This window comes from Oncorhynchus kisutch, linkage group LG3 (genome assembly GCF_002021735.2).
Source record: "Oncorhynchus kisutch isolate 150728-3 linkage group LG3, Okis_V2, whole genome shotgun sequence".
Classification (NCBI taxonomy): Eukaryota; Metazoa; Chordata; class Actinopteri; order Salmoniformes; family Salmonidae; genus Oncorhynchus; species Oncorhynchus kisutch.
The window spans coordinates 11848476-11870329 of NC_034176.2; the positions used below are offsets into that span (position 1 = coordinate 11848476).

At 44.6% G+C, this 21854-nt stretch overlaps 1 protein-coding gene across 6 annotated transcripts in view; it reads left to right on the top strand.

Annotated features, from left to right (window-relative positions):
- The window catches only part of dmxl1 (Dmx like 1), a 53322-nt gene that overhangs the window by 29424 nt on the left and 2044 nt on the right, over positions 1-21854 (top strand). For 3 of the 6 annotated variants that reach the window (XM_020467627.2, XM_020467643.2, XM_020467635.2), the window contains exons 25-44: positions 3-1015; positions 4441-4632; positions 4953-5029; positions 6228-6349; positions 7090-7341; positions 7596-7783; positions 9455-9603; positions 9701-9786; positions 10014-10215; positions 11576-11693; positions 12057-12119; positions 18045-18131; positions 18436-18557; positions 18822-18960; positions 19086-19146; positions 19369-19496; positions 19774-19851; positions 20213-20304; positions 20446-20498; positions 21380-21597. In XM_020467627.2, coding sequence (XP_020323216.1) covers positions 3-1015; positions 4441-4632; positions 4953-5029; positions 6228-6349; positions 7090-7341; positions 7596-7783; positions 9455-9603; positions 9701-9786; positions 10014-10215; positions 11576-11693; positions 12057-12119; positions 18045-18131; positions 18436-18557; positions 18822-18960; positions 19086-19146; positions 19369-19496; positions 19774-19851; positions 20213-20304; positions 20446-20498; positions 21380-21597 — 3440 coding nt within the window. Of the gene's footprint in view, positions 1-2; positions 1016-4440; positions 4633-4952; positions 5030-6227; positions 6350-7089; positions 7342-7595; positions 7784-9454; positions 9604-9700; positions 9787-10013; positions 10216-11575; positions 11694-11979; positions 12120-18044; positions 18132-18435; positions 18558-18821; positions 18961-19085; positions 19147-19368; positions 19497-19773; positions 19852-20212; positions 20305-20445; positions 20499-21379; positions 21598-21854 lie in introns of those variants that run through there. The other 3 variants (XR_004207916.1, XM_020467652.2, XM_020467673.2) reach the window with 3 other exon arrangements.

Here is a 21854-nt window from a genome sequence, read left to right on the forward strand (position 1 = left end):
AGGTACCTCGTCCACGTCCCTCTGTAGCCCGGAGGTCTTCAACTTCTACACCTACCTCCGCACACATCCCTTACTGCTGCGCCGCCATTTTGGCTCGTCTGAGAAGACCAGGGTGGGTCTGACAGCGGAGGGTCGCATGGCAAACTCAATCAGCCTGGTGGAGAGGAGGCTGTTCTTCACCGCAGCCTACGCTCACCTGCAGGCCGGCTGCCCCATGCTGGCCCTGGAGGTCCTCTCCAAAATGCCCAAAGTCGTCAAAAGATCCAAGCTCCCCCAGGACGATACCACCAACCCCGACCTGAGCGAGACGAAAAAGGAACAGGCGTCAGATTTGGACTGGTCTCAGCCCGCGTTGAACGGCTTCGAGTCTGTGTCAGACAGCTTGTCCAATAGCCAATCGGACTCTGTGCTGAGTTTTGACTGGGGCCAGCCCTCTGTGTCGGTTCAGGATGAAGCCCTGGAGTTGAAATGGGACAGCGACAAGGAGGAGGAAGAGGACGAAGACGACGAACCACAGGGCTTGGCCATGAAGAGTGCCGACAACACCAGTAGTGTCTTTCAAGACGCCATCTCTCCATTGACGGAGACGCTGCTGGACGAGGGTGACTTCCTCATGCCCTCTGAGGACATCCTGGCCGCTCAACTCAAATTCAGCGCCTGCCTAAAGATCCTGACCACGGAGCTGCGGACTCTGTCCACAGGTTACGAGCTGGACGGGGGGAAGCTCCGCTACCAGCTGTGCCAGTGGCTGGAGAGGGAGGTGGTGGCCCTGCAGAGGTGCTGCAGCTACAAGCCCTGCCTGCCAGAGCTGGCCCTGGGAATGGCAGGGCCGGGTGGAGAGGAGGAGGCCCAGGCCCACCCTGGTGAGGCTCAGCGCACCCGCAGACACTGGCTACAGAGCAACCAGCCTCTCCTGCGCATGTTCCTCAGCTACTGCAGCTTGCACGGCTCCCACGGAGGAGGCCTGGCCTCGGTGCGCATGGAACTCATCCTGCTGCTTCAGGAGTCTCAACAGGTACAGCACACACCAACGCACACACTGTATGTTGTCAATCTTATTAAAATGAGTAACAACTGGATACAATAGCCATATATAATGTGTACAAAACATTAGGAACATTAGCACCCCCTTTTGCCTTCAGAACAGCCTCAATTGGTCAGGGCATGGACTCTACAAGGTGTTCCACGGGGATGCTGGCCCATGTTGACTCCAATGGTTCCCACAGTTGTGTCAAGTTGGCTGGATGTCCTTTGGGTGGTGGACCATTCTTGATAAACACGGGAAACTGTTAAACATGAAACACCCAGCAGCGTTGCAGTTTTTGACTCAAACCAGTATGCCTGGGAACCTACTACCATACCCTATAGAAACGTAAATATTTTTTCTTGCCCACCCTCTGAATGGCACACATACACAATCCATGTCTCAAGGCTTAAAAATACTTCTTTAGCCGGTGTCCTCCCTTTCATCTACACTGATTGAAGTGGATCTAACAAGTGACATCAATAAGGATCATAGCGATATTGGCCATATCACAAACCCCCGAGTTGACTTATTGCTATTATAAACTGGTTACCAACGTAATTACATTTTGCCATACCTGTGGTATACTGTCTGATATACCACGGCTTTCAGCCAATCAGCATGCAGGGCTCCAACCACCCAGTTTTATAATTGTACTGAACAGAAATATAAACACAACATGCAACAATTTCAAAGATTTTACTGAGTTACAGTTCATATAAGGAAATCAGTCAATTGAAATCAATTAATCTATGGATTTCACATGACTGGGAATACAGATATACATCTGTTGGTCACAGATACCTTAAAAATAGAAGGTAGGGGCGTGGATCAGAAAACCAGTCAGTATCTGGTGTGACCACTATTTGCATCATGCAGGGCGACACATCTCCTTCGCATAGAGTTTCTCAGGTTGTTGATTGTGGCCTGTGGAATGTTGTCCCACTCCTCTTCAATGGCTGTGCAAAGTTGCTGGATATTGGCGGGAACTGGAACACTCTGTCGTACACGTCAATCCAGAGCATCCCAAACATGCCCAATTGCTAACATGTCTGGTTAGTATGCAGGGCATGGAAGAACTGGGACATTTTCTGCTTCCAGGAATTCTGTACAGTTCCTTGCAATATGGGGCTGTGCATTATCATGCTGAAACATGAGGTGATGGCGGTGGATGAATGGCACGACTATGGGCCTCAGGATCTTGTCACAGTATCTCTTTGCATTAAAATTGCCATCGATAAAATGCATTTGTGTTCATTGGCCGTAGCTTATGCCTGCCCATACCATAACCCCATCGCGACCATGGGGCACTCTGTTCACAATGTTGACATCAGCAAACCACTCACCCACACAACGCCATACACGTGGTCTGCGGTTGTGAGGCCAGTTGGACCTCCTGACAAATGATCTAAAACAACATTATGGTAGAGAAATAAATATTCAATTCTTTGTCAATAGCTCTGGTGGATGTTCTTGCAGTCAGCATGCCAATTGCACGCTCCCTCAAGACATCTGTGGCATTGTGTTGTGTGACAACTGTACATTTTAGAGTGGCCTTTTATTGTCCCCAGCACAAGGTGCACCTGGGTAATGATCATGCTGTTTAATCAGATTATTGATATACCACACCTGTCAGGTGTATGGATTAACTTGGCAAATGAGAAATGCTCACTAACAGGGATGTAAACAAATTTGTGGACAAAATCTAAGAGAAATGAGCTTGTTGTGCATATTAAACATTTCTGTGATACTTTATTTCATCTAACAAAACATGGGACCAACACTTTACACATTGCATTTTATATATATTTTTGTTCAGTGCAGCATTAAAACTCTTCTAACAAAAAAGTATCTTTGTTGTTAACAAGACTAAGAAAAAGGCTCTTGCATTTCAGTACTTGACAGCAAGTTCTCTGAGGGATACGAAGGAAGGGCAACACAAAAACTGAAGCAAAGAAAGGGGAGCTTGCCATTTTGTTTCAGCCTCGTGTTTGCCGGGCTGGGGTTTTGCTGATGGTTGGACTCAGTGACTTCTGTAGTGAGTGGCTGGCTGTCTGACAGACAAGACTGATTCCAATTCTCTTCTGACGTCTCGTCCTACTTATAGGGAGACAAGCATCGAGTCTCCAAACCAGGAACACACAAACACTGCTCTCCTCTGGAGCGTTTGGAACATCAGATGCTCCTGTCATACCACATGACAGTAATGCCTCTGTCTGAGATGACTTACTTTAAGTTTGACATCAAAGCATCTGATCTGATGAGTGAACCGCAGAATAGGAGCCAGGATGTAATTCTGTTGCATTTTCTTTTTAGGGATGTAAAAATTTGCCGATACGCATCGTTTACTGGTTCAAATGTTTAAGATGCGAATGCATCGGTCCGCGGATAAAGTAAAGCAAGTAAAGCATTAATCGGTAATAAAACCGAATCGGCTGTTCGTTAACGTGTTTTGTTCCTTATTTTTCCTGCCTTATTACGAAAATACCTCATGTTGTGACTGAGTTGATGCGTCCTCTCCTTCAGCCTATTGGACTTTTATACCTGTATCTGCGTTTGACATTGATCTAAAATTCAGATAACTGCGCACAGTGCAGGAGAAGCAGCTTCTCGCTCCAACGAGAAGTAGGCCGTCCCCCATCCCTGCTTCAATATGTGTAGGCTATATCTGCCTCACACCTTCAGCATTCAGATTTTTGGAAAATGGCTTTTGCAATAATAAATCATAGGCTTTAGGGACAACCAATGTAATTGTCTATGTCATTGTTACCAAATGCGCTGTAGAAAATGGTGTTTTACCAGCATGGCTGTGTAGTCTACCATCGTGGACACAACTCTCATCTTGCTGCTGATTGCACATTTAACTGATGATTGGGGCTTTTCGATTGCCAGGTTCACTATACAAAATATTTTTGGTAGTTCTGCTTCAAACAATCAGTGCATTTGGTCATTTTTAACTGAACAGGGTAAAGATGAAATGTCATAACAAGGACAGCAATCATTTTTGCAAGTGCAAGATGCACTGGTCAGAACGGGAGAAGAGAACGGCTCTCTGTAAAGTTCCAAATGGGGGTGAAATTCCCTGTTTTTGAGAAGGGTGAAATCCAAAGCTGCATTACATAAATGGTCTATGTATGTCATAGCTCATTTCTAAAGATAAATATTGACATTACTAGCTCAAAACATTTTAAACTTTTATATGAGAAGTTACTTAGTTGGTGATGATGATTTCAGATAAAAAGTGTGGGGGGGGGGGGGGGGGATCAAAAAACAATGTTATAGTGGTAGATGCTCAGTCTGCCATATGGCTCAGCACACACACAGAGTTCGCTCAGACAGATCCAGCTCAGTTGTTTATGTATTTTGTCTGTTAGTCTTGGAGCCACACTTCACGCCATGCTACTCTATGTCCACAGGATGACGGTGTCCAGTCAGCCGTCGCCCCCTACCTGCACCACGCCTCCATTCCTCTCCTGCTGGCCTGCACTGCCAGTGCCAAGACAGTTGTGGCCAACCCCATCGTCCATCTGACCAACCTCACCCACGACATCCTGCACACCATCAACGCACTGGACTCCCCGCCACACCCAGACGTCGTCAACAACGAGGTCAGACACACGTGCATCAGCCAAGGCTATCGTCATGCTGTGTGCTCCAAACAAAGAGCATGTTGAGAGATCAGAGTGGTACTTGTGTTGGTTGTGCGGGGTGGATGTGGGGCGGTAATGTGCTGTGAATTTGACAGGGGTGGTAATATGCTGTGAATTTGACAGGGGCGGTAATGTGCTGTGAATTTGACAGGGGTCATATCTTATCAGAAGTGTTTTAGTGGAGATATTGTGATAGATGGATATCACTGGTAATATAAGGTGAGTTGATGGTGCTGTTCTGCTGCTCCTAATGTGTCTCATACCTCCTGCTCTCCCAGATCTATGTGATGCACACACTGGCAGCCTCGCTGTCCGCCTGCATATACCAGTGTCTCTGCGACGGCCACAACCACAGGTTAGTCTGAATCCTAACACCGCCAACTTTGATCTGTGCTCCTGATCTCTGTACTAGAACGACTCACAACCAACAGCATGCTGGGAAATGCGCATTAGGCAACAGTTCAGACATTTCAACTGCACCATGCATCTGATTTTGAGAATCTGCCTGTCAGTGTATGTGTATGATAATGTTGGGATAATGATCATTAAAACCTTGTCCTGTTTTTTGATTCTCTAACAGCTGTACTACTACAAGGAGAAAAGTGTATGATGTTAAAAAGTAGAGAAAAGGCTTTTTTCTTTGTCTCATCTAATAGTTGAATGACCTTAAAATAGGAATCACGTGACTGCGCCCGGCCCTCCGCCTGACCTTGGCATTTCAAAGCTCACAGATCTGTAAACGAGTAAGGACTTTGTTTTGAGCCGTGCCCAACAGTTCCCCCTCTCGTGTGGAGAATGAAGCGGTGCAGTCCGACTAAATTAGCTTTTTCTAATTCAACACTCTCCTTTTGTTATGCTAATGAAAACTCACGCCGCAGTCGTGTTAGAGGTTTGTCGAAACGTTGACTCTAAATTCAACTCATGGTAGGTGATTCCATCTGGCGAACATGTGAAAGGCTTCGAAACGCTGGCTTTTTATGTTGCAGTTTCACGGTCCTTTTCAACCTGCTCTGTCCACTAAAGAAGCACTTTATGTTCTAATATTGCAGATTTAGCCTGTACACTTCCAGTAACTCAATTCTGTGTTATGTGACAGGAATCAGCTCTTTCATGCAAGCTTAATAGAGGACTTAGTAGATATACAATGCACTCTAATAAACCCGTCAGTATACTGAAATAGAACCATCATTTTGAGAGAGCTATATATCCCCCCTGTGAGAGATGGAACTCTGTGCTGCCTCCCAACTCATTAAATATCTAGAGAAGGCTCTTTGATGTCAGAATACACTTCTGCTCTTCATCTATAGATCTCCTGAATTCTTTATTGTAACCAGAGGGTGAGGAGTCACAGCAGTGTATTAGTGTTTTATGTGTTAAATGGGTCTGCTGTTCTCTGGATTCAGAGAAGTTAAAACATTTACAGTCCGCTCCATATAGGCCTATGTACACGTCGCCGTTTCCCCTGGTTGATAATCCCTTGTTTAATGGAACGTCCCCTTCCTTCTTGCTAAATGACTGAGTGGGTGTACTTCCTTGTCTTTCTCTCCTCCCAGCCATGTGAACCAGTTCACTGGGATAGTGTACCAGAGTATCCTCTCCTTCCAGCACCACTCGGTACGCACTGTGAGCATGGAGGAGACTGTACTGCCCAACACCCACCCAGCACAGTGGCCAGGTAATCCCACTTTACTTCCACCAGTTTTCACTTAATTTCACAGAAATTGTACCCTGTTTGGAGAACCATTGCTTGATTGCTACATTAAAGGGGCAATCTGCAGTTCAAACAATAACAAAGTGTAGACCCCGCTGAGGGATGGGTCTGGACAAATGTAACCACTCTCAAATTCATAGACAGCTATGGGATGCAAGGACTGACCATCCATGAGATCAAAATGACAGTTTTAACCATGGCTTGAGGCGATAGTGTTTGTTTACAAACATTGGAATAAAAAAAAAAATCTGTTTTGTCTTCTGATGGGTTACGATTGTTGAACTAATCTTATGAAGCATTTCTAAATAATATTCTTCAAAAATCAATGGGTACATAGTATTAATGTAGAAGTCAAATGTATGTAGCAATTGCAGATTCCCCCTTTAACACCACAGTCCTAAACATACAACTTTTAAAGGATCCCTTTAAACACAAACACATTTTTGTATTTTGTTAATTAGTATTTTGTTAATTACAATTAGTTAATATTTTGTTAATTAGTATTTTGTTAATTACAATTAGTTAATATTTTGTTAATTAGTATTTTGTTCTTTCATTAAAAAGCAAAAAAGTGTGATGCCTTTTACATCAGTAAAAGTGCTCCATCTAAAAAACATACTGAAATAATGTTTTTTTGAATAAAGTGATTCTTTAATTCTAGTCAATTCATTCACTCGCACTCCCTCACGGTCTCTGTGTGTCAGGTATCAGTACCCTGATCCGCCTGTTGAACTCTGCTGGTGAGGAGAGCCAGCCAGGCCTGGCCGTGTTACTGTGTGAGATCCTGACGGCTGTCTTCCTCAGCCTGTTTGTGCACGGCCTGGCCACTCACTCCAGCAACGAGCTGTTCCGCATCGTGGCCCACCCGCTCAACAGCAAGCTGTGGGTGGCTGTGTTCGGAGGGGGGGCGCGTACCCCCATCACAGAGAAGCCCAGTAAGGCCAAGTCACCTCCAGGTGTGTGTGTGTGCTCGTCAGATGTAGAGGCTGATGTAACTGTAACACAAGGGTGGGCAACTCGGAGCCGTGTGGGCAGCCTTCACCCCTGATTCAAAGATCTGTTGAAGATTGTGATTGGTTGAATCAGGCGTATTACAGCTGGGCTGGAACAACAGTCTACACACACTGCAGCTCTTGTTCGTCTCAATATTATCCGTAATATTATAAGTCCAGTATGTCCAATAAATATGGCATGTGTGTGGTTGTCTCAGCAGCCAATGAGGAGTTCGATAGGAAGCCCAGGCGCTTCAAGCTGCTGTCGTCGTCACCACGCAGTGCCTCCAGAGAGGGGCCAGAGACCTCCAGCCCAACCAGCCCTGTGGTGGAGCAAGAGACCTCCATCTTCAAAGAGCACTTTGTACCCCCGGAGCTCAGCATCTGGGACTACTTTATCGCAAAGGTACCGTAGTAGTGTACACTTCCAGGTTCATAGTTCACTTAAACCATGCCCCTCTAAAATACCCAGTCATTCAGCTCATTCTAACATGTATGTACAGTTGAAGTCAGAAGTTTACATACACTTAGGTTGGAGTCATTTAAAGCTAGTTTTTCAACCACTCCACACATTTCTTGTTAATAACAAACTATAGTTTTGGAAAGTCTGTTGTTTACAGACAGATTATTTAACGACCCACTGTATCACAATTCCAGTGGGTCAGAGGTTTACATACACTAAGTTGACTGTGCCTTTAAACAGCTTGGAAAATTCCAGAAAATGATGTCATGGCTTTAGAAGCTTCTGATAGACTCATTGACATCATTTGAGTCAATTGGAGGTTTACCTGTGGATGTATTTCAAGGCCTACCTTCAAACCCAGTGCCTCTTTGCCTGTTATCATGGGAAAATCAAAAGAAATCAGCCAAGACCTCCACAAGTCTGGTTCATCCTTGGGAGCAATTTTCGAACACCTGAAGGTACCACGTTCATCTGTAAAAATAATAGTACACAAGTATAAACACCATGGGACCACGCAGCCATCATCCGCTCAGGAAGGAGATGCGTTCTGTCTCCTAGAGATGAACGTACTTTGGTGCGAAAAGTGAAAATCAATCCCAGAACTACAGCAAAGGACCTTGTGAAGATGCTGGAGGAAACGGGTACAAAAGTATCTATATCCACAGTAAAACGAGTCCTATATCGACATAACCTGAAAGGCCGTGCAGAAAGGAAGAAGCCACTGCTCCAGAACCGCCATATAAAAAGCCAGACTACGGTTTGCAACTGCACATGGGGACAAAGATCGTACTTTTTGGAGAAATGTCCCCTGGTCTGATGAAACAAAAATAGAACTGTTTGGCTATCATGACCATCGTTATGTCTGGAGGAAAAAGGGAGAGGCTTACAAGCCGACGAACACCATCCCAACCGGGAAGCACGGGGGTGGCAGCATCATGTTGCAGGGGTGCATTGCTGCAGGAGGGACACAAAATAGATGGCATCATGAGGGAGGCAAATTATGGGGATATATTGAAGCAACATCTCATGACATCAGGAAGTTAAAGCTTGGTCGCAAATGGGTCTTCCGAATGGACAATGATCCCAAGCATCCTTCCAAAGTTTTGGCAAAGTCAAGTTTATTGGAGTGGCCATCACAAAGCCCAAACCTCAATCCTATAGAAAAAATTGTGGGCAGAACTGAAAAAGTGTGTGCGAGCAAGGAGGCCTACAAACCTGGCTCGGTTACACCAGCTCTGTCAGGAGGAATGGGCCATAATTCACCCAACTTATTGTGGGAAGCTTGTGGAAGTCTACCCAAAATGTTTGATCCAAGTTAAACTATTTAAAGGCAATGCTACCAAACACTTATTGAGTGTATGTGAACTTCTGACCCGCTGGGAATGTGATGAAAGAAATAAAAGCTGAAATAAATCACTCTACTATTATTCTTACATTTCACATTCTTAAAATAAAGTTGGGATCCTAACTGACCTAAGACAGGGAATTAGGATAGGATTAAATGTCAGGAATTGTGAAAAACTGATTTTAAATGTACTTGGCTAAGGTGTATGTAAACTTCTGACTTCAACTGTATGTCTGTGTTTATAGTGTTTTCTCCTCCTCCTCCCACAGCCTTTCCTCCCTCCGTCAGAGAGCAGGGTGGAGTACGACTCGGAGGAGAGCCAGGGCAGTCAGGACGAGGATGATGATGATGAAGACGAGTTTGGAGACTTTGACCCCAACTCTCCTAGCCGAGAACATTCCAATCCCAACTCCTACAGGTACAGTCGGTGGGCAGCACTATCAAAGCAAATGGACGTTACTCTTGTCAGTGATGGTTAGACATAACAATGGTGATTTGTGTGTGTGTGTGTCCAGTTGGTGTCTGATGCGTCTGGCCATGGTCCAGCTGGTCCTAGGCAACCTGAAGTCATTCTACCCCATGGCAGGACACGACCTACTAGGTACCGTACAGTAACGACAACTAGCCTTCACAACCACTGGACTAATGTCTATTTGTGGAGACAATTTTAGTTGGAAGCATTAGTGCTTGTGAAGTCTAAACTAAGAGAGGGATTTTGTGATATTGAACCAGACTCCCTTTTAGATAACTGCCTGCCCTTTTTGTGAAGTCTCACGTCTCTGAATGTACTGTTGTTAATGTCACCTAGTATTTGTGTGTTTCTCTTAGATCTACCTGTGGGCTCTCCTCTGTGTCACGCGGTGCTGAAAACCCTCCAGCGTTGGGAGCAGGTGTTGCTGAAGAGGCTGGAGATCTTCGGGGGGCCGCCCTCCAAGTACATCTCCACACACCCTCTGGACGAGACGGCTGCCTCGGGCCCCGCCATCCTCAGACACAAAGCCCTGTTTGAGCCCTCCAACACACCCTTCAGGTGAGTGCCAAACAGGAATTCTCTGTATACTGATATGTTTGCCATAACATTCTGTAAATCAGTGGTCACCAACCGGTCAATTGCATTCGACTGGTCGATCATCAGGGCGCATTCCTAGTCGATCATCAGGGCGCATTCCTAGTCGATCATCAGGGCGCATTTCTGTAGAAAAGCCAACGATGCTGTTCCCCAAAGCCTTGCGCGCTATTTTTTTTGTTCTATTCGTCTTGCGAGGTTGATGGTAGGTTCACTTGATTCAGAGGCCCTCCGCGCTAGGTAGGCGAAGTGTTCCCATTTTGAACCGTTTCATTTGTCTGAAGGGACAAACTCCGCCTACCAGATGGACCAGGAGAGCTAAATCAAGTGTGCCTACTGCTCTGGCCAGTCGGATAGCTCAAAATACCATGCCTACAGCTTTCACGACCCAACAGTAGAGTTTGATACTAGCTTACGTGAGATCTCATAACTTTTAAAACCACGACCAGAGAGAGACTGTCAAACAATACAGCAAAGAGCTGCTGTTTTTATAAGTGACTTCATGTTTACGTTTTTATTCAACACTGTTAACACTGTTTTTATTCAGCACTTTTACAGAACATAAAACGTGTTTCTCGCTACTTCCACTCACGCTACAACCAGCACTGCAGCTGCAGTACATGAGTAGCCAAGTGTATCGATAGGCCAGTATTTGTATTATTAGCAGCTCGTCGTGTATATTTTAATATCAAGGGATATTTCACTTTCTCTGGTCATAGGAAAACAACATGAATTTGTGCATGAGACAGAAATAATGTGGTGTGTCTCAAGTTGGGCCGTCAGGAGGAAGACAGTGTCTCCTCTCTCTGGTCAGTTTCACCAGAGAAAAAGAGAGGACAGTGAGGGATGGACCCTCTGCTTCTCTCTCCCACCACTGAGATTGACCATCAGTCCAGTAAAATAAAAAAGCTAATTATTTCAATTTATTCTCAGCTGTGCCTCCCAACTGATACAACAAATGATCTAATTTGTTAGAAAAGATTGAGTTTTAAAATATAATATGGCCTGAGAAGAACAATATTGGCAGGCCAAGCATAGTCAATATGCTGTGATAATGTATCAGTCCTACTGCACAAAACTTTCCTACAGAACTGTTTTTATTAAGTTAATGTTGCATATGCGCATTACAAGTCCTTTTCTAAATAAATCTGAGTGTCAGATCTAGTCTTGCTTTTTGACATCGAAAGTGATCTTGACTCCGAAAAGGTTAGTGACCACTGCTGTAAATGTAGGTTTTCGGTACACACTGATATGATCCACACAACGTCATAAATACCTTTTGTAAGTGAGCTGTATAACCGAGGGGAGTGTTGTGTGGCTACAGGTCCAGTCACCACTCTGCCCTGCCTGTGAAGAGGCTGTGGCAGTACCTGGTCAAACAGGAAGAGGTGCAGGAAACGTTCATCCGCAATATTTTCACCAAGAAACGAAACCAAAACGAGGTAGCTACCGCTCCACTTCACCCACCCACCCACCGCATGCAGACAGCTGAGCAGTCTGAGCACTGACACATTGCACACTGTCACTAAATAACATTTCCCATTGAATAATACCTAAAACATCATTTCTAGTCCCAGAGAGCGTCATTAACTTTTTCTATCCCAGTTGACGCATTTGTGCTTTTGTTTTGCATGGTTCCTGTATTTATATCCTAATTGCCTTTTACTTTGTGGATTTCTGGTGAATAATATTGTTCTTAAACCCTGATAATTAACCGTCTAATTCTAGATTGTGTTTCCTGTTGACTCTGCATGATTCATCACATTGTTTTGTCTGATGTCTTGGGGGCTTCTCAAATAATTAAGTCGGTTGAGGACCTCAATGAAAATGACAAATGTTCAGGGATGGAGGAGCCTAGCTGTAACCAGGTACTGCTTTGGATAATTTTGGTGGTGGGGGTTTATGGGTTGTAATTATCATGCTCATTGACCAGTAAAATCATTTCAGTTTTTTTCCTGTTTTTAATTGACACCTGTGTTTTACGCTGGGAAAATGTCATCTATTTCCGCGTCCACTTCCATGTCCGCATTTTCTGTTTTTAACTTCAAGATTATATCATGAAATTCATAAAAACACGGTCATAGTTTTGATATCTTCACTATTATTCTACAATGTAGAAAATACCAGTCAAACATTTGGACACACCTACTCATTCAAGGGTTTTTCTTTATTTTTACTATTTTCTACATTGTAGAATAGTAGTGACGATATCAAAACTATGAAATAACACATATGGACTCATGGAGTAACCAAAAAAGTGTTCAGTCAAAATATATTTTATATAGCCACCCTTTGCCTTGATGACAGCTTTGCACACTCTAGGCACAACCAGCTTCACGTGGAATGCTTGAAGCAGTTCCCTCAAATGTTAAGCACTTGTTGGCTGCTTTGCCTTCACTCTGCTATCCAACTCATCCCAAACCATCTCGATTGTGTAGGCCAAGTCATCTGATGCAGCACTCCATCACTCTCCTTCTTGGTCAAATTGTCCTTACACAGTCTGGAGGTGTGTTGTGTCATTGTCCTGTTGAAAAACAAATGATAGTCCCACTAAGCGCAAAGCAGATGGGATGGCGTATCGCTGCAGAATGCTGTGGTAGCCATGCTGGTTAAGTGTGCCTTGAATTCTAAATTAATCAGACCGTGTCACCAGCAAAGCACCATCACACCTCCTCCTCCATGCTTCACGGTGGGAACCACACATGCAGAGATCATCTGTTCACCTACTCTGCGTCTCACAAAGACACAGTTGGAACCAAAAATGTCAAATTTGGGTCATCAGACCAAAGGACAGATTTCCACCGGTCTAATATCCATTGCTCGTGTTTCTTGGCCCAAGCAAGTCTCTTCTTCTAATTGGTGTCTTTAGTAGTGGTTTCTTTGCAGCAATTCGACCATGAAGGCCTGATTCATGCAGACTCCTCTGAACAGTTGATGTTGAGATGTGTTGAACTCTGTGAAGCATTTATTTGGGCTGCAATTTCTGAGGCTGGTAACTCTAATGAACTTATCCTCTGCAGCAGAGATAATTCTGGATCTTCCTTTCCTGTGGTGGTCCTCATGAGAGACGGTTTCATCATAACGCTTCATGGTTTTTGTGACTGCAAATTATCCGGCATTGATTGATCTTGATGTCTTAAAGTAATGATGGACTGTTGTTTCTCTTTGCTTATTTGATATGTTCTCGCCATAATATGGACTTGGTCTTTTACCGAATAGGGCTATCTTCTGTATACCAACCCTACCTTGTCACAACTCAACTGATTGGCTCAAACACATTAAGAAGGAAAGAAATTCCACAAATTAACATTTAACATTTAACAAGGCACACCTGTTAATTGAAATGCATTCCAGGTGTTTACCTCATGAAGCTTGTTGAGCGGATGCAAAGAGTGTGCAAAGCTGTCCTCAATGCGAAGGGTGGCTACTTTAAAGAATCTTAAAACAATCTAAATATATTTTGTATTTGACATTTTTTTGGTTACTACATGATTACATATGTGTTATTTCATATTTTTGATGTATTTACTATTATTATTATTCTACAATGTAGAAAATAGTACAAATAAAGAAAAACCTTGGAATGAGTAGGTGTGTCAACTTTTGACTGGCACTTTATTTATTTATATGTATGTATGTAAACTCAGCAAAAAAAGAAACGTACTCGCTGTCAAATGTGTTTATTTTCAGCTAACTTAACATGTGAATGAACATAAGATTCAATAACAGACATAAACTGAACAAGTTCCACAGACATGTGACTAACAGATATGGAATAATGTGTTCCTGAAAAAGCAGGGGATCAAAAGCAACAGTCAGTATCTGGTGTGGCCACCAGCTGCATTAAGTACTGCAGTGCATCTCCTCCTCATGGACTGCACCAGATTTGCCAGTTCTTGCTGTGAGATGTTACCCCACTTTTCCACAAAGCACCTGCAAGTTCGCAGACATTTCTGGGGGGAATGGCCCTAGCCCTCACCCTCTGATCCAACAGGTCCCAGACGTGCTCAATGTGGTTAAGATCCAGGCTCTTCTCTGGCTGTGGCAGAACACTGACATTCCTGTCTTGCAGGAAATCACGCACAGAACAGAGCAGTATGGCTGGTGGCTTTGTCATGCTGGAGGGACATGTCAGGATGAGCCTGCAGGAAGAGTACCACATGAGGGAGGAGGATGTCTTCCCTGTAACGCACAGCGTTGAGATTGCCTACAATGACAACAAGCTCAGTCCGATGATGCTGTGACACACTGCCCCAGACCATGGCGGACCCTCCACCTCCAAATCGATCCCGCTCCAGAGTACAGGCCTCGGTGTAACACTCATTCCTTCGACGATAAATGCGAATCCGACTATCACTCCTGGTGAGACAAAACCGCCACAGTGAAGAGCACTTTTTGCCAGTCCTGTCTGGTCCAGCGACGGTGGGTTTGTCTGATGAGGACCTGCCTTACAACAGGCCTACAAGCCCTCAGTCCAGCCTCTCTCAGCCTATCGCGGACCGTCTGAGCACTGATGGAGGGATTGTGCGTTCCTGGTGTAACTCGGGCAGTTGTTGTTGCCATCCTGTACCTGTCCCGCAGGTGTGATGTTCGGATGTACCGATCCTGTGCAGATGTTGTTACACGTGGTCTGCCACTGTGAGGACCATCAGCTGTCCATCCTGTCTCCCTGTAGTGCTGTGTTATGCGTCTCACAGTACGGACATGGCAATTTATTGCCCTGGCCACATCTGCAGTCCTCATGCCTCCTTGCAGCATGCCTAAGGCACATTCACGCAGATGAGCAGGGACGCTGGGCATCTTTCTTTTGTTGTTTTCCAGAGTCAGTAGAAAGGCCTCTTTAGTTTTCATAACTGTGACCTTAATTGCCTACCGTCTGTAAGCTGTTATGTGTCTTAACGACCATTCCGCGGGTACATGTTCATTAACTGTTTATGGTTCATTCAACAAGCATGGGAAAGTTTTACGAATTATCTTCGAAAGACAGGAAAAAGGGACGTTTCTTTTTTTTACTGAGTTTATGTATGTATCACACACACAGTGCCTTCTGAAAGAATTCAGACCCATTGACTTTTTCCTCATTTTAAGTTACAGCCTTATTCTGTTTTATTTATTTGTAGCAATCTACACACAATACTCCATAAGGGTAAAGCAAAAACAGGTTTTTAGAATTGTTTGCTAATTTATTACAAATAAAAAAACAATATCACATTTACATAACTATTCAGACCCTTTACTCAGTACTTTGTTTTGGCAGTGATTACAGCCTCATGTCTTCTTGGGTATGATGCTACTAGCTTTCCCCACCTGTATTTGGGGACTTAATCCCATTCCTCTCTCGGTTGGATGGGGAGCGTTGCTGCACAGCTATTTTCAGGTCTCTCCAGAGATGTTCAAGTCCGGCCTCTGGCTGGGCCACTCAAGGACATTCAGAGACTTGTCCCGTAGCCACTCCTGCCTTATCTTTGCTGTGTGCTTAGGGTCGTTGTCCTGTTGGAAGGTGAACCTTCGCTCCAGTCTGAGGTCCTGAGCGCTATGGAGCAGATTTTCATCAAGGATCTCTCTGTACTTTGCTCCGTTCATCTTTGCCTCAATCCTGACTAGTGTCGCTGCTGCTGAAAAACATCCCCACAGCATGATGCTGCCCACCATGCTTCACCATAGTGATGCTGCCACCACCATGCTTCACCATAGGGATGGTTTCCTCCAGACGTGACGCTTGGCATTCAGGCCAAAGAGTTTCATCTTGGTTTCATCAGACCAGAGAATCTTGTTTCTTGAGTCTTGAGGTGCCTTTTGACAAACACCAAGCGGCCTGTCTTGTGCATTTTACTGAGGAGTAGCTTCTGTCTGGCCACTCTACCATAAAGGCCTGATTGGTGGAGTGCTGCAGAGATGGTTGGCCTTCTGGAAGGTTCTCCCATCTCCACAGAGAAACTCTAGAGTTCTGTCAGAGTGACCATCGAGTTAAAACAAAAATAATAATTACATTTAACCATCATATAACTAGGCAAGTCAGTTAAGGACAAATTCTTATTTACAATGACGACCTACCCCGACCAAACCTGGACAACGCTGGGCCAATTGGCACCACCCTATGGGACTCCCAATCATGGCCGGATGTGATACAGCCTGGATTCTAACCAGAGACTGTAGTGACACCTCTTGCACTGAGATGCAGTGCCTTAGATCGCTGCGCTACTTGGTCACTTACCTTACCAAGGCCCTTCTCCCTCGATTGCGCTGTTTTCCTAGAGCTGGCCCCCCGGTCAGTCTTTGTGGTTTAAGAATGATGGAGGCCACTGTGTTCTTGGGGACCTTTAATGCGGCACAATCCTGTCTCGGAGCTCTACGGATAATTCCTTCGACCTCATGGCTTGGTTTTTGCTCTGACATGCACTGTCAACTGTGGGACCTTATATAGACAGTTGTGTGCATTTCAAACATTCTTATGTAAATGTTATTTTTTTATTCATTTGCAAACATTTCTAAACTGGTTTTTACTTTGTCATTATGGGGTATTGTGTGTAGATTGATGAGGAGGAAAAAACAATTGAATACATTTTAGAATACGGCTGTAACGTAACAAAATGTGGAAAAATCAATGGGTCTGAATACTTTCCAGATGCATTGTATATCAAATTGTATTAGTGAATGAATTTACTTCAAACTAATGCATTTTATGAAGGTTTTACATTGCATTTTGTGCTTTTTGCACTTGAAGACCATTTAAAAAAAACGGAACAAATAAAACACGGAAGTGAATGTCACACTTTCCCAGCGCATTATTCATTTGGCAAATTTCCCAAGTCGTTTGAAATAATTGAACCAATTAGTTAAGCAATTTGGCTCATTTCAAAAAGCTGCATTGGTTTTATTGAAATCTTGTTAGCATGAGCTATCAAATGCATGTGCATTGCTTTCATTAGGCAATCTGAGATTTGTATGAATTTTGTAATGAACAGCTTCAAAAAGAACCAAACAATGTTTATACTGTCATGGTATAGAGCTACATGAAAGACATTGCCATGCTTTTATCTGAATGTTATACAGTAGACTAGATCTAAGACAAAATTCACTATATATACGGGTATATGTATATGGTGTGATTTTTTGGACGGTAAAATTATGACTTAAAACGCATGTCCTGTACTCTGTGATAAAGCCTTTTCCTAGTCTATACAGTGATTAGGTTGCCATAGTTCGTCACAAACTAATTCCACAGAATGTGCAGAGGAGAATAAGACTGTCATGAAGTCCAATAGGTTCTGATTAGCAGGCCCAGAGTGTCACGTTGAATGTTCGTCAGGTTAAGATGAAGTACTATGTGAAAATGGCAAGTCACCATATTTAGACTTCATAGTCAAGCCGAACACTCTGAGAGGAAATGTGGTATTTACCATTTCATTAATTGTGATGTAGAATGTAATTCAACCTAATGTTCTGTGAAAGCCTCCGTTCGGCGTCTCGTGTCAATACACCCCTTTTATATTATACAATAAGACGCCCATCTCAGTGGGTTTGCTGAGCCTCATGTGCTGAGCATTGTCTCCAGAGGTTGAAAATGGCACTAATCCTGATAACTGTGGGTTCTTGATGCTCTAGTCTCCCACCCTGTAGCCCTGAGGCAAGGCTCTGTTAGAGATACACACCCTCCTACTGCAAACAGGCATGCGTCGTCCATTCATCTCCCACCACTTCCTTTAGGTCACACTGAAATGATTCAGACGGGCAGAGACTGTATAATGATTCAGACATGCAGAGACTGTAATGATTCATGCATTGCTCTACAGAGCGAGGCAGATCTGGGCTACCCCGGAGGCAAGGCCCGGATCATCCACAAGGACTCGGACATCATTACCGCCTTCGCCATCAACAAGGTACTACACATGTTCTTCACAGGAGATGTCTGTTCTACGCATGTTCTTCACAGGAGACGTCTGTTCTACGCATGTTCTCCACAGGAGACGTCTGTTCTCCACAGGAGACTTCTGTTCTACGCATGTTCTCCACAGGAGACGTCTGTTCTCCACAGGAGATGTCTGTTCTACGCATGTTCTCCACAGGAGATGTCTGCATCGTTATGTTAGACTAGCAAGGTGTCACATTGGCTCAATAGGCTGTGTGAAGTGGAAGGACAGATTTGGATTTCTCTCCTCTTTCTCTATTCTCTCTGTGTCCCAGGCTAATCGGAACTGCTTAGTCATGGCCTCCACTCATGACATCCAGGAGCTGGACGTGTCCTCCATCTTGGCCACTCAGATTCTGACGTGGATCGATGACGATACGGAGGCCGAGGCCAAAGGGTGAGCCTGGATCTCAATTACCCAAACAAGAAAATAAAGTGTCTTCTAGAGTTGTGTAGGAACTTTGAGTGTCCCTCTGTGTCCCTACCTGTGATTTGGCTGCTGAATACCTCCTATTGACCATATCAGAGATGTTTAGATTGGAAAGAAGTAAAAGCCTGAAGCTTGGCTCTTGGATGCAGTCAGCACTGTGTTAATACTGTTCTGTCTGGGAGTGTCCTCTCAAACTCTTCTCTCTCTCTCACACACGCACTCTCACACTAGTGATGACTTCCTGGTGATCCAGGCCCGGGATGACTTCAACACCCTCCACGGCACCACCCCCTATACCCACAGCAGCCTAGGGACGCCCATCAACATGCCCTGGCTCGGGGGCCTGCAGACGGGGAGAGGCGCTGCCGTGGTGAGGCCGATATAACTTTTATTGCGGTTCCTTTTTCTTTTTTTGGCCACTGATATTGAGCACAATGCAGTACATTCTACTAGCATGTCTTGTTGAGTATCTTGTCCTTTTATTTCCTGGTACAGCTCATCAAAAGGAACATCAACAATGTGAGAAGGATGACCTCCCACCCAACCTTGCCTTACTGTAAGTAGATGTAACTTCTTTCCTGCTTGTATACAATGACTGAAACTGCCACACATGCTAGTTATGTGTACCATGTCTATTTTGTTTAGACCTTGATGTTATCATCCTTGCCTTGTGCTAATATTCCAAGAATATACACACGTCCTTTTATTGTCAATACTACATTGGGATTGGAGAATCCTATTGTTGTGGTTTTGATTACCAAGTCCCTCCCTCCCTCAGACTTAACAGGAGCGCAGGACGGAAGTGTCCGGATGTTTGAGTGGGGCCACTCTCAGCAGATCATCTGCTTCCGAAGTCCAGGCAATTCCAGAGTCACACGGATACGATTCAACCACCAAGGAAACAAGGTGACTACATTTTCCTTCCCCATTTGCACCCTATTCCCAATTTCCCTTTATAGTGCACAACTTTTGACCATGGCTCATAAGAATCTGGTCAAAAGTACTGCGCTGGAACGCATATTTAGTTTACATTTAATTATTCAGTAAGTAACGTTTTCCCCACCCAACTCAGTCCCTCAACAACATGGCTACCGCTGAGGAATGATGTAGTTGCTGGACATTACTTTTACTCCTTATTTGAATGATCTTCCTAATATGGTCATCTCTTGGCTGTGTTGTCCAGTTTGGTATCGTTGACGCTGACGGAGCCCTACGTCTATGGCAGACCAATACGACTGGGAACACCCCTAAACCCTACCTGGTAGGAACAAAAAGCGCCTGTCTGTCTCTGTCTACATGTAACTGCCAAAATAAAGGAAACACTTGAGTAAATGAAGGATATAACATATATTGAAAGCAGGTGCTTCAACACAGTTGTGGTTCCTGAGTTAATTAAGCTATTAACATCCCATCATGCTTAGGGTCATGTATAAAAATGGTCAGAATGACAAATCCCCCATTCACACGGCAAGGGTGGTCACTGAATGGTTTGATGAGCATAGTGGTGGCCCAATGCCCTATTAGTACACTGTATGTTGATGTACACTTTATTTTGGCAGTTAGCTGTGCCTCCTACTGTCTGGTAGCGTTGTTGTTTATTGGTGATGTTTTTCCCTCCACAGACATTGCAGTGCCATAATAAGACGGCTCACGACTTTGTGTTCGTGGGCTCATCCTCCCTCATAGCCACAGCAGGGCTGTCAACAGACAACAGGTACACTACGTAGCCCTGCTACAGAGCCCTGCGATCAAACCTCTCAATCACTTCACTGGGGACCAAATGGGCTGATGTTATAGAGTGCCTGTTTCAGTTGGTCTAATGCGCTGTAAGTAATGCTTTGTTTTGTCTCCATAGGAATGTGTGTCTTTGGGATACATTGGTGAATCCAATGAACAGTCTAGTGCACGGTGAGTCCTCCACAACACTATTAACAGTCTAGTGCACGGTGAGTCCTCCACAACACTATTAACAGTCTAGTGCACGGTGAGTCCTCCACAACACTATTAACAGTCTAGTGCACGGTGAGTCCTCCACAACACTATTAACAGTCTAGTGCACGGTGAGTCCTCCACAACACTATTAACAGTCTAGTGCACGGTGAGTCCTCCACAACACTATTAACAGTCTAGTGCACGGTGAGTCCTCCACAACACTATTAACAGTCTAGTGCACGGTGAGTCCTCCACAACACTATTAACAGTCTAGTGCACGGTGAGTCCTCCACAACACTATTAACAGTCTAGTGCACGGTGAGTCCTCCACAACACTATTAACAGTCTAGTACACGGTGAGTCCTCCACAACACTATTAACAGTCTAGTGCACGGTGAGTCCTCCACAACACTATTAACAGTCTAGTGCACGGTGAGTCCTCCACAACACTATTAACAGTCTAGTGCACGGTGAGTCCTCCACAACACTATTAACAGTCTAGTGCACGGTGAGTCCTCCACAACACTATTAACAGTCTAGTACACGGTGAGTGTTCCACAACACTATTAACAGTCTAGTACACGGTGAGTGTTCCACAACACTATTAACAGTCTAGTACACGGTGAGTGTTCCACAACACTATTAACAGTCTAGTACACGGTGAGTGTTCCACAACACTATTAACAGTCTAGTACACGGTGAGTGTTCCACAACACTATTAACAGTCTAGTGCACGGTGAGTCCTCAAACACTGGCTCTTTCTATTGAAGCCAGTACATCATCAACAATAATACAGAAAGTAGCCAAGTTAGCTACATTTAAGTTGTTCCTATTTTGCCCCTCTCCTCTCTCTGCAGCCTTTAGTTGTCATGAGTCGGGGGCCACAGTGCTGTCGCTGGCCCCCAGGCAGCAGCTGCTGATCACAGGTGGCAGGAAGGGCTGGATCAGCGTGCTGGAGCTCCCCCACAGGCACCAGCGCCAGAGCTTCCAGGCCCATGACTCCCCCGTCAAGGCCCTGGCTGTGGACCCCACCGAGGGCAGCTTCATCAGCGGCTCTGCCGAGGGCAACATCAAGGTGCCCTCCCTCCCTCACTAGCCACATAGTCCCCCTCACTGCACCTGTTGCTTGTTTATTATTTCCAGGTGACTGGGTTAGGATGGGTCAAAAACAACGGTTGTGGATCGGTATAGGGTAGGTTTATGGGTGGATTTTGGGAGGTTCAAGGGGAGTAGGGTGGTGGGAGCAGCCTAGATATTAGATATTTGGATATTTGGTTCCCCCCTGTATAGCATGATAAAGATTTAAATCCATAAATCGTATGCAAAAATAAC